The sequence below is a fragment of the Stegostoma tigrinum genome, chromosome 38 (genome assembly GCF_030684315.1).
Source record: "Stegostoma tigrinum isolate sSteTig4 chromosome 38, sSteTig4.hap1, whole genome shotgun sequence".
Lineage (NCBI taxonomy): Eukaryota > Metazoa > Chordata > Chondrichthyes > Orectolobiformes > Stegostomatidae > Stegostoma > Stegostoma tigrinum.
In genome coordinates, this window is record NC_081391.1 from 13,620,777 (window position 1) to 13,633,431 (window position 12,655).

Sequence of the window (12,655 nt, forward strand, 5' to 3'; positions counted from 1 at the left end):
GTTTGTCATTTTTATAAATGACCTGGATGAGTTTGTAGAAGGATGGGTTAGTAAATTTGCAGACGACACTAAGGTCAGTGGAGTTGTGGATAGTGACGAAGGTAGCTGTAGGTCGCAGAGAGACATAGATAAGCTGCAGAGCTGGGCTGAGAAGTGGCAAATGGAGTTTAATGCAGACAGGTGTGAGGTGATGCACTTTTGTAGGAGTAACTGGAAGGCAAAGTACAGGGCTAATGGTAAGATTCTTGGTGGTGTAGATGAGCAGAGAGATCTCGGTGTCCATGTACACAGATCCTTGAAAGTTGCCACCCAGGTTGACAGGGTGGTTGAGAAGGCATACAATGTTTTGGCTTTTATTAATAGAGGGATTGAGTTCCAGAACCAAGAGGTTATGGCGAAGCTGTACAAAACTCTGGTTAGGCCGCACTTGGAGTATTGTGTACAGTTCTGGTCACCCCATTATAAGAAGAATGTAGAAGCTTTGGAAAGGGTGCAGAGGAGATTTACTAGGATGTTGCCTGGTATGGAGGGAAGGTCTTAAGAGGAAATGCTGAGGGACTTGAGGCTGTTTTCATTCGAGAGAAGAAGGCTGAGAGGCGACTTAATTGAAACATATGAAATAATTAGAGGGTTGGATAAGGAGAGCCTTTTTCCTAGGATGGTGACAGCGAGCACGAGGGGGCATTGCTTTAAATTGAGGTGTGAACGATATAGGACAGATTTCAGAGGTAGTTTCTCTACTCAGAGTAGTGAGGGAATGGAACGCTTTGCCTGCAACGGTCGTAGATTCGCCAACTTTAGGTACATTTGAGTCGTCATTGGACGAGCATCTGGACGTACATGGAATAGTGTAGGTTAGATGGGCTTCATATCGGTATGACTGGTCGGCACAACATCGAGGGCCGAAGGGCCTGTACTGTGCTGTAATGTTCTATGTTTTATGTTCTATATTCTATGGCTCCAACACCAATGTTCAAAAGTTATGACGACTAATCCCTCAGATTAACAATCCGACGAAATTGTGCAAATCTGTGATGACTGAGTCTTAACGCACAACCTCAGATACACAAGTGAAGGTTTAGAGTATATTTTATTGTCATTTTCTGGCAAATACATTTACAGAATGTGCACTTGTACAGGAGGTCAAAGCTCATTCAGCAATTCCATCATCGACCAGTTGTCAACTGTGTTTCGTTTCTGGATCCAGTTCCCATCCTGCACTGATTGGACGTGGCAGCTGATCAACTGATCATCAAGAGTGATTGGCCATCACTGATGATGTCATTTCCTGCTTCATAAAAAGAGGGTCTGCCCCTGGGGTATAAATAGAGTCCCACGGGAATGATGTTGATTGTTCTTCCTAATTTTGTTATTTTGGTGGTGAGGAAAATAAAAGAAATTTATTGTCACAAGATGGCCTCCCAGATCAGTCAGAACTATCACCAGGATTGTGAAGCTGCTGTCAACAAGCAGATTAATGTGGAGCTCACTGCCTCCTATCTCTATCAGTCTTTGGTGAGTGCTGTCTCTCGGGGTTAAACATATAAATCTGTTCTGTTGAAGTAAACTCTTTGCCTGGCCTCTAGTGAAGCTGACAATCTAGTAGATTGAGGTTTTGTGGCTCCTACCCAAATATCAGTTCAGGATAGAGGTGGTGTTACTATCACGATGGTGTAGGATACTGATGTATGTTAACTCAGGTCCCAGTTGGCCTTCAGTGGTATCTGGAGGGTAAAAGCCTCTTGCTTTTGTTTTCTTTCTGACACAAGTTTCCTGACTTCATTTGCCTGATCTCTGTGGTGGTCCTAAACAAACATGCTGATTTTTTTTAACACTGACAATAACAATAACTTCCCTGTTGCAGTGGCCCTTGTTAGTCTGAACAAACCTGAGGCTAGTCTGTGACTGGTATCTATTTTATGTAGATCTCCTTCATTGAGGCTGACTTGGCTTTACTTGTATTTATTCAAGAGGTGGGTGTGGCCTATCCCGTCCCTACTGAGAGTTGATCTGCCGTGTGTGAGAAATGTTGGATCCCCTCTCTGCCCCCTCTCCTCCCCACCCCACCCCACACTGGGGCTGCGGGAATGTGGTGAGGCTATTAGCCCAGTGACATTGAAGAAATGGAGGTTGTTCCCATATCATTTAGCTTGACCTAAAACAAAATGTCCCCTCTATCCTGGTGGTGATGTGACTGTGCCCTTCCAAGGAGTAGAATGTGCTTGGAAGGTATGTGTTGAAGTAACCTTGGTGAGTGCTGCAGGGGACCTGGTAGGTAATGGACCCTGAAAGGAGGTGGTGAATGCAGTCCCCATGAAGTGGGCTGCCCTGTCCTGGATGGTGTCTGCTTCTTGCATGTTGTAGCTCCCCTTCTACAGACACATGGGGAATATTTATCTCCCTCTGGGCTTGTGCCTATTGGAAGGAAGTTGTCTTGTAATGAGGACTAAGTCCCTATAAGCCTCACTTGGGAGGTGGGACCGCTTTATTGGTGAGCCAGTTGTTGGGGTTTAATCACTGTGTCCCACCTCAACTGGCACATGCTTCCCAAGGATAAAATCCCGACTATCTTCTGCCACAACTTGTAACTACCCACTGAAACCACAGATATTTGCTTGCCTGAGTGTGGTTTTTGGATTTGAGGATTAAAGTAACTTTACAGGAGTCCTTCCCCAGAATGTAATTCTTAGCTGATGCTTCCAATAGCGAGCATTAGCTCTTAAACCCTTACATCGAATTGTGAACGTGACAGTTTAGATATGAGTCACATGGGCTGAAAACCTACAGGATTTTTTGCCTGTTTGGGTAAAGTCAGGGCAAGTGTTTTTCCAGGTTACTGTTTTCACTAGTGACGTTATCTACAGGCCACTAATAGTTGACATTTGATCATTTGTTTTGCAATTTGTTTCAGTCATGTGACTTGGTGCAAGCTTTTGACAGCCTGCGTTTGCACTACTTAGGCAGAGCAATAACCCACTGCTGCAACGATCCAAAGGCTGTTACTGGGCAGGCTTTCCTCGGCATTATCTTAGTGCCAAACTCCAAACTGGAGACAGCACACCTTTGTAGAGTTCATGTGTACACTTACATCCCAATCTCGTTGATCCTGGGTTTGCAGAAAACATGCTCCCTACTAGTCGTTGACTACAGCAGGGTTTCAACATCTTTTTTTCCAGTTTTCCCCAAAGGCAAAACATAGTACCTTGCGTCTTGTAGTTGAGAACTGGAATGGGGAGTGAGCCAGTGATGTCTGATGTAATTTTAACTTGATCTTCCAGATGTCCTACTTTGACCGGGACGATGTTGCCCTCGCCCATTTCTCCCGGTTCTTCAAAGATCAGTCCCAGGAGAAGCGGGAACATGTAGAAAAGCTGCTGAAATTCCAGAATCAGCGTGGAGGCCGAGTCCTCCTCCAGGATGTGAAGGTTGGGGTTGGGTGGTGGGGGAGTGCAGGGGGGAATGGCTGCTCTTGCGGTGTCATCTCCAGTGACAAGATTTTCAGATCCTGAGCGAGTGTGAGAAGTTCTTTTGCTTGGCTTCCCTGTTTGCTCTCCTCCATCTCCAGTGTTTCAGCATTTATGCAAGCCCTCTGGTCCACCAGGCCTATGCTGACCCAGCAAAGACCGAACTGTACTCACCCTGTTCTTGGTCCAGGCCCTACTATACCCTAGTGTTAGCACTCGCCCAGCTAGTCCTTTAAACAGTGCTGCAGTAGCCGTTTCCAGCACTTTGTTCTTCCGTTCCCCAACACACCCACCAAATTTCCTCCAATCCCCTCTATCCTGCTTCCTCAAACCTGTGCCCTCTGGTCTGAGTGTCTGCCATGGGGAAGACATTTTCCCCATCTACTGTCCAGACTTCCTTGTCTTCCATCAAACAACCACCTCAGCCTCACCTGCTCAAAGGAAACCCCCCAGCCCATCCAATCTCTCTCCTCAATGGATTTTCTGTCTTGGGGAAACAACCTGGGGACCCTCACCAGCACCCCCTGCAGTACCATCCTGTCCTTCTGACTAGTGAGGCCAACGATAGAATGCAGCAGAGGCCGGAAGAACAATTTTCATAAAATGTGTTCAAAGGACTTGTCCCTGTGCTGTTCCTCACAACCCTGCCCCAAACTAACACATGTTACTTGGCCTATGTCCCCTTTCACACACAGTTTGCCTTGTGTGAGCATTGAGGGATCGATGATCCTGTGTTTATTGTAAGCACTTTACTGCCCCCCACAATGAATTCAAGTAATGATGGTTCTGACCATGCTGCTCGGGCATGTATGAGGCCACAAGCACAAGTGAGACTTGAACCTCAGCCTTGTCAACCGAAGCTTGGGACACGACCGCTACTTCCCCCACAGCCCTTGGGATTCACTCCTGAATATCCTTTTTAAGACTCCAGCAGATGGACACTAGTGCAAATGACTAATCTGGTACATATTTATTCCCTGTGGTACAAGGATATGTTCCTGAGCTTCCGGCTTCAGGTCAAGGATAAATGGGGCAAGGTGAAAGGAGTCACCAAGTAGCTAATGTTTTCTTTATCTGGACTTCAGGGATGGCACAGTGGCTCAGTGGTTGGCACTGTTGACTCAGTGCCAGGGGCACCAGTTTGGTTCTGGCCTGTGACAAGAATTTAAACGTTATCCCAAAGCATGGCTTCCCCACACAGTAGAAAAGAGGATTGGCAACTTGAAATGCAGGTTACACGAACAGGGTGGGAATGGGACCAGATGGGATGCTCTTCAGCAGTTATGGTCTCAATGGGGTGAATGGCCAGCTCCCATGCTGCAGGGATTCTGTTTCTGAAGCTTACCTGTCCTTCTCTCCATCCCCAGAAGCCAGAGAGGGATGAGTGGGGTAACAGTCTGCAGGCAATGCAGGTTGCCCTGAATCTGGAGAAGAATGTGAACCAGAGTTTGCTGGATCTACACCAACTCGCCACAGCCCAGACTGACCCTCATGTAAGCTTCACCTCCTCATTCACATCACTGCTAGACCCTCAGGGTAACATTTCATTGGTTGGTCTGTGTGGATTGGAAATTCACTGATGTAACACTTTCCATCCATTACTTTCCTGAACTATTGTAACATTGTAATCAGTATGATCCCAAGTGATCAATGAGGTATAAGGGGAATTTGATCTATAATCTAGTGGAAGTGCTGAAATGACGTTGGCCACTGAGTTCTTCATTAGTATCATTGCAGTGGAATGATCATTGTCCATCACAATCCAACTCAGCTCCATTTCACAAACAGCAAGATGCAGCAGCTGACATGTTGTCCTCACTGGCACAAATTCTCCAGGTGTTAGCTCGCTTTTCAGGGCTGTCCAGAGCTAGTCATGGCTAAGTCTGTCTTGCAGAGGGAATTCTGAAATTGTCTTGGATAGTATAAATGTACCAAGTGTCATATTCCTCTGTTGCAGCTGTGTGACTTCCTGGAGACTCACTATTTGGATGAGGAGGTGGAGATCATCAAGCAACTTGGGGACTACATCACCAACCTGAAGCGCCTGGGAGCCCCTGAGAATGGGATGGGAGAGTACCTGTTTGACAGGCTCTCCCTGGAGGACAGCAGTTAGTGTGGCCTGGAGTACTGTCTGCTTGGTCTGAATGCATTCCCCACTTCACCCTGGGCAATCTGGCTCCATCCAGGGAGAAGGGACTTGTAGCAAACAATGTAATGGCTGTACCAGCTGAATGGGAATGAATAAAATGTATTGATGTTGCTTATTGTCCATCATTGAGACCCTTGATATTAAAGAGCTTTTGAGAGCTTCAAGCCTTTAATTTTGGCTAATGAAATTATCAATAATTTGACAAAATATTTCCCTGGTCTTCTCTCCAACACACCCCCGCCTCAGTCTCGGAAATCCCGAGGAACTTCCTCTGTTATGAATCAAAGTTATTCCTCCAGCCAGAGCATGAGGTTGGGGCCTGTGGGGTGTAAAATCACTTTGTACTATTATCTCACACCCAGGAATGATGAATACACGTGCAGCTAAAATTTTGTATTGTTTTCAAAAGAGAAAACACGCCTGCATGTGCAAAAGAAAGACTTGACACCCACTTTCAGAGAAACAGGGCTGTTGGATGCTTATTTTCATGTCTAGCTTGCATAGCAATAGCTTCCCTGTCAACCTCCACCAACCTAGACTGATGCTGAAGTCAACTGAAATCACAAGTTGATGCCAACATAAATTATGTGCTGGCTGGCTCAGCTTTCCTCAACAAGAGCTTAAGGGAAGAGATCCATCAGCGACCCCCTCTCTAGCCTTGTGGAGGAGCCAGCAATGCTGGGAGCAATAATATTAAACTTAGCAACTGGGATCTGCCACACCTGGTCTATTCTACTCCAATCATTTTTATTACTTTGTGCTGAGAGTGCATCCTAGAACTTGAGGTTGGGGCCTGTGGGCAGGAAAATCACTTTTTGCTATTATCTCACAGCACGTACAATGAATACACATGCAGTTAAGATTCTCGGTGAGCCAGTTGAGGTTCAAGCCAAGACCAGCCGTGTGCCCTGCTGACCACCGCCACCAACTGCCTGCCTCAGGACAGCCATCAGCAGTTGCTCACAGTGACCAGTTCATTTGTTCCTTCGCCTGAGGAACATGCGCTGCTCTCCCCGGGGATGTGGATTAAATACCCATTGTAGCTCGACAAGAGAATTCACACGGGGGGAACCGTTTGCCATGAGTAATCCAAAGCTGTCCTAATGTGGCTTTGCTCCATTTACTTTCTTGCTCTCTGCCAAGTCTTGGTCAAAAACCCCACCACGCCTAGTAATAAACTTCAGGCCGGCCAGCCCAGAGCTGGGAATATTCAGCCCAAGTCTGCTTGAAAAAATTCACCTGAGCTGGATGCACTTAATGGCACCTACAGCAGGATAATAGTGACCTGGGAATAACACAGCAACGCTCCTGGTTAAATGCTGCCATTTGATTGGCTCTTGCTGCTAAAGCCAGCATTGAGCCCACTAAGCTGCTCCCTTGGTTCCTCTGAGCTTCCCCCACGGGGAGGGTTACTCCTGATGCAGGTTGATTTCACCCGATCACATTGAAGGAGCAGTGTGACTCAGGGAGGAGAACTGGAGATGCTGACTTTCCTGAATGGCTGCTTCCTTTATCTTTCGAGGTGTCAGAGATCGTGGTTTAGGGTGGGGGCTGTCAGAGACATCCTGGGGAATGTTTCAGGGAGTTTTGTAGCGAGTGCACACTGCAGCCTTCACTGAGGTGTGGGTCTTTAAGGCACTGAATGTATTTGTTCCACCACATAAAGTGTTTTATTTTAAACAATCTTGAGTCTTGGCTGTAGAATCCCTGTCGTGCAGGAAGAGGTTTTTCAGCTCATTTCGTCTGCACTGATCCTCTGAACAGCATCTTGTTCAGACACACCCTGCCTTCTTACGCCATCTTTCCCATGGCCAGTCCAAAATAAACTGCATGTCTTTGGACTGTGGGAGGAGGTCCACACAGGCACGGGGAGGATGTGCAGCCTCGACACGTGACTGGAATTGACCCCAGGTCCCTGGCACGAGGGTTCAGTAATGCTAACCATTAAAATACCCTGTTTGCATACAATTAGAGTTAATGACTCATTCCATATGCAAACAGACCCTTCGGCTACTCCAGCATTATTCCTAACTTCAGTCTTATCGATGGTGGACAGACTCTGAAAAGTCTGATGTAGAGTTATTCGCAACAGAATTCCCAGACTCTGACTTGGTCTCAAAGCCATGAGCTCATTAATTAGGATTGACCTTTGCCCATGGTTTCTTAGAAAATAGAACCTAGAACAGTACAGCACAGTTCAGGCCCTTCAGCCCACGATGATGTGCCGAACGTTTATCCTAAACCCAAGGCCTGTCTCACCTCCACTACTTTATGCTATCATCCATATGCTTATCTAATAGCCGCTTAAATGCCCCTAACGAGGCCGACTCCACTACACTCTCCGGAAATGCAATCCATGCCCCGGCCACTCTCTGAGTAAAGAACCTACCTCTGACGTCTCCTCTGTATCTACCTCCACTCACTTCAAAACTATGCCCCCTCATAATAGCTAACTCCATCCTAGGAAAAAGTCTCTGGCTGTCTAATCTGCCTATACTTATGATCATTTTGTACACCTCTATCAAGTCACCTCTCATCCTTTGTTCTGAAGAGAAAAGCCCTCGTTCTCTCAACCTTTCCTCGTAAGACCTTCCCTCCATTCCAAGCAACATCCTGGTAAATCTCCTCTGCACCTTTTCTAACGCTTCCACATCTTTGCTGGAATGAGGTGACCAGAACTGGACACAATACTCCAGATGTGGCCGAACCAGGCTTTTGTCTAGCAGGAGCATAACTTCACAGCTCTTGAACTCAATCCCTCTATGAATGAAAGCTAACACACCACACGCCTTCTTAACAACTCTATCCACCTGGCTGGCAGCTTTCAGGGAACTGTGGACATGAACCCCGAGATCCTTCTGCTCCTCCACACTGCCAAGAATCTTTCCATTAACCCTGTATTCTGCTTTCAAATTTGTCCTTCCAAAATGAATCATTTACCAAAATCATAAATAGAAGAGGACCCCGAACAGACCCTTGAGGTACACCACTCATAACTGAGCACCATGTTGAATATTTTCAGTCAACTGTCACCCATGTCTTCCATGGGTCAGCCAATTCTGAATCCAATCTGCCTCATTTCCCCCGTCGCATGCCTCCTGACTTTCTGCCCGAGCCTGCCATGGGCAACCTGATCAAACGCCTTACTTCAATCCATGTATCCCACATTCACTGATCTACCTTCATTCACATGTTTGGTCATCACTTCAAAGAATTCAATCAGATTTGTGAGGCATGATGTGATCATTAATTCTGTTTCTTAGAGTCCTTCCCATTAATTTGCCAACCACTGGCATAAGACTAGCTGGCCTGTAATTTCCAGGGTTACCCCGATTCCCTTTTTTGAACACATGAATAATATTCACATTTGTCCTTCAAAGCAAAAAGATAGCACTAGACTGCAACCTGCTATTTGAAGCAGATATTGAGTAAAAGTAACTTGCTTCCACCAGTCTGTACATCAGTGCTGTGATCATACTCGAACGTTCATTGGGGATCCTCAATTCCCAAAGCCTCACAGGCCACCAGTGCATGGGAGGCTGCTCCATTCAACGCAGTTGCTGAGCCATACATTCTACAGAATGTAATGTAAACAGGACCAGAAACTCTCCACTTGGAAACATGCTGGAGTTAAGCTCTCGATCTACTTCAAACAATTAAAAATCAAACTTTGCGATAGAAAGTTTGCATGTGCTATACATTTCCAGCAGCAATGTAGACAGGGAGGTGTGAGGTCTACTATGCAGGAGAGGCACTCAGCACATTTAGCACCTTGCTTTTCAAACTGCACTTCATGAACCCAACGTCAAGGAGATCACAGCAGATTCAGAATGGATCCACAAAGGAATGAGCTTCCTGTATGAGATAACCCAAAAGCACATTGTTTCTGTCGCTGCACAGCAATAAGAAAATGTTTATTGTTAACAAAATCTGGCCATTTTTCAATGTGCTCCAACGCTGTTATTCAACAAGTACAAAGACTAATCCCTCAGAGTAACAAACTGACAGAATTCTGCCAATCTGTGATGAGTGTGTCTTAAGATATAATCTCAGACACAATTGTGAACTTCTAGAGTATATTTCATTGTCATTTTCTCATAGAAATACTTCCAGAATTTGCACTTGTGCAGGAGGTCAAAGGTCATTCAGCAATTCCATCATCGACCAGTTGTCAATTCTGATCGTTTTCTGGATCCAATTCCCATCCTGCACTGATTGGACGTGGCAGCTGATCAATTGATTAACAAGAGTGATTGGCCATCACTGATGATGTCATTTCCTGCTTCATAAAATGAGAGTCTGCTCCTGGAGTATAAGTAATGCCCCAAGGACGTTATGTTTTTTTGTCTAGTTGATGTTGGTTCTAAATTGGTCACTTATGTCGTGAATAGAGTAAAACAAACTCCTCATCACAAGATGGCCTCCCAGATTAGTCAGAACTATCACCAGGATTGTGAAGCTGCTGTCAACAAGCAGATTCATGTGGAGCTCACTGCCTCCTATCTCTATCAGTCTTTGGTGAGTGTTGTCCCTAGGGGGTTAAAACTTGATCTATGTAGTTGCAGTAAATGGTTTCTCTTGAATTTAAATAACTGGACACTCTCTCTGGTCGACTGAGTTTTGTGGTCCTTTCCTAAATATTAATTCAGGATAAGGGCAATGTTACTATACCAATGGGGTTTGATAATGATGTACTCTGAAGCTGGGTCCCAGTTGGCATTTGGAGATATGTGGAGGTTTAAGTGTCCCTGGAGATATTTGCCAGTTTTGATTGGCAGTAGATGTCATTCCCTCTAAGATTACACAGCAGGCTGAGCAGGATGGCTGATGTTTTGGGGCTTGACCCTTCTGAAGGTGTGTCTAGGCCCAAAACATCAGCTTTCCTGCTCCTTTGCTTGGCCTGATGTGTTCATTCAGCTCTACATCATTGTATCTCAAGGGGTAGAGTGTGTTTGGAGGTTGTGTTGAAGTAACCTTGGTGAGTGCTGCAGGGGACCTGGTAGATAATGGACCCTGAAAGGAGGTGGTGAATGCAGTCCCCATCAAGTGGGCTGCTCTGTCCTGGATGGTGTCTGCTTCTTGCAAGTGGCAGCTCCACCTCCACGGACACATGGAGAAGCTTCATCACACTCAGCTTTTGTCTCTTAGAAAGAAGATGCCTCATGACAGATGGATGAAGCCTGTGTAAACTCCATTTGGGAGGTGGGTACAGCTTTCATTGGTGAGCTAGTTGATGGGTGTTAATTCCTGACCAGGGTCCCAATTCCCTTGGGCAACATGTGTGCCAATTCTAAAATCCTTCCTATTCTCTCCTGCCACAGCTTGTCCCTACCCCAATTAAACAGCCAAGAAATTTTGTTTGACTGCTTCTGCTTCAAGAAAGTAACTTCCCACCAGGTTTCCTCAACAACAAAACCCTTAGCTCCTGTTTCAAATATCAGAAGAATAGCCCTTCATAAACCTCAAGGCATTGGATTGTGAATATCTCGGTTCGGAAGTGAGTCACATATGGGTGGACAAACAACAGAACGCTGCCTGCTGGAATAAGCCAAACTCTGGTGTCCAGCTTTGTGTTAACTAGTGATGTTAGATCAGCCATTATCTGGAGGTACATGTCGCATTGGCCTGCTCCCTCTCTCTCTCCCCCCCCTGCGTGCTCTTGTGGTCATGTGACCCTTGTTTTCTCCCCCCTGACCCCTTCTGGATGTGAGTGCACTAATTTTAGTGTGCTATAAACTATAGCTGCAACAATCCAGAGGCTGTTACTGGGTAGGTTTTCCTTTGCACTACTTGTTGTTGCTTTCTCTCATTCGCCGCTACTATATCTTGTAGTAATAAAATATACCGTACACTCAATCTCCCTGGTTTTGAGGCCGCAGAAACCTTGCTTCCTCCTGGTTATATTGTTACAGCAGTGTCTAACATGCATTTCCATGCCAGCCCCAAAGGAGCAATAGTGTTGCAGCTCCGCTACTCAACTATAGCCTGCACTCCAGCTCCTGGTGCTTGTTTCAGCTGTTTTTTAGGCTCTAAATTTGTCCAATTCAGATGAAGGTTAGTGAGTGAAAACATGGCTGGATGTAAGAAGAGCTATAATGCTGTGCCAGACAGCCTGAGCAATTCACTGTTTTAAGCCAAACTTTTGCCAGTTTCCAATAGGAAATTGGGATTGTTGTTAGTTCCCAGTTGAAGGATCCGCTGGCCAGCTGGATATCAGTGGATTCTCAACCATGTTCACATACCACGCAGTTAACAGCTAACTGAGCAGTTAGCTTGCTGCAGAAGGCTGAACTAGAATTTGGAGTCAGTGCTGTGTTCAATGGGCTTTAACATGTTCTCTCCCTTCCAGATGACCTACTTTGACTGGGATGATGTGGCCCTCCCCCACTTCTCCCAGTTCTTCAAAGATCAGTCCCAGGTGAAGCAGGAACCTGCAGAGAAGCTGCTGAAATTCCAGAATCAGTGTGGAGGCAGAGGCTGAGTCCTCCTCCAGGATGTGAAGGTTGGAGTTGTGTGGGAGGGTTGCAGCTGTGGGGAAGAGAATGGCAGCTCTTGTGGTGCTGCTTCCTGTTGGGATGTAAAAATCCTCTTTTGGCCTGGCTTCCCTGTTTGATTTCTTTTGAAGGCAGTTTCTAAACTAGCCCTATTGTCCACCATGTCTATGCTGCCCACAAACCTCAAACTACATTAACACAATTTCCTTGCACTTAGTCCACAGCCTACTATCTTCTGGCATGAAGAAGTTGTTGAGATTAGGCTTAAATGTTGCTGGAGTAACTTCCTCCACTGACCCCTCAGGTCATGCATCCCATACCTCTCCCACCCTCCATTATCCTCCAATCTCCTCAAACCTGTGCCATCTGGTCTTCATGTCTGCCACAGGGACTGTCTATTGTCCATGCTCCCTGATCTTCCACACTTCCATGAGATAACCATCCCAGTCTATCCAACCTCCCTCTCATCATTGTTTTTTTTGTCAGTTTTCTTCCCCCATCTTGGGCCAACATCCTGATGACACTCACCTGTACCCCCTCCAGTGTCA

General features: G+C 46.0%; 1 protein-coding gene across 1 annotated transcript; it reads left to right on the forward strand.

The window, feature by feature from the left end:
• Window positions 1-1,413: 1,413 nt before the first annotated feature.
• On the forward strand, window positions 1,414-5,577 carry LOC132206447 (ferritin, middle subunit-like). Its single transcript, XM_059640619.1, has 4 exons — window positions 1,414-1,515; window positions 3,279-3,425; window positions 4,832-4,957; window positions 5,422-5,577. The coding sequence occupies exons 1-4, from the start codon at window positions 1,414-1,416 to the stop codon at window positions 5,575-5,577; spliced, it is 531 nt and encodes a 176-aa protein (XP_059496602.1).
• The last annotated feature ends 7,078 nt before the right edge of the window (window positions 5,578-12,655 follow it).

Coding starts and splice junctions, on each gene's coding strand:
- LOC132206447 (XM_059640619.1), top strand. CDS start 1,414: ATGGCCTCCCAGATCAGTCAGAACTATCACCAGGATTGTGAAGCTGCT. Junction 1,516..3,278: donor CCTATCTCTATCAGTCTTTG/GTGAGTGCTGTC, acceptor TTGATCTTCCAG/ATGTCCTACTTTGACCGGGA. Junction 4,958..5,421: donor CAGCCCAGACTGACCCTCAT/GTAAGCTTCACC, acceptor CCTCTGTTGCAG/CTGTGTGACTTCCTGGAGAC.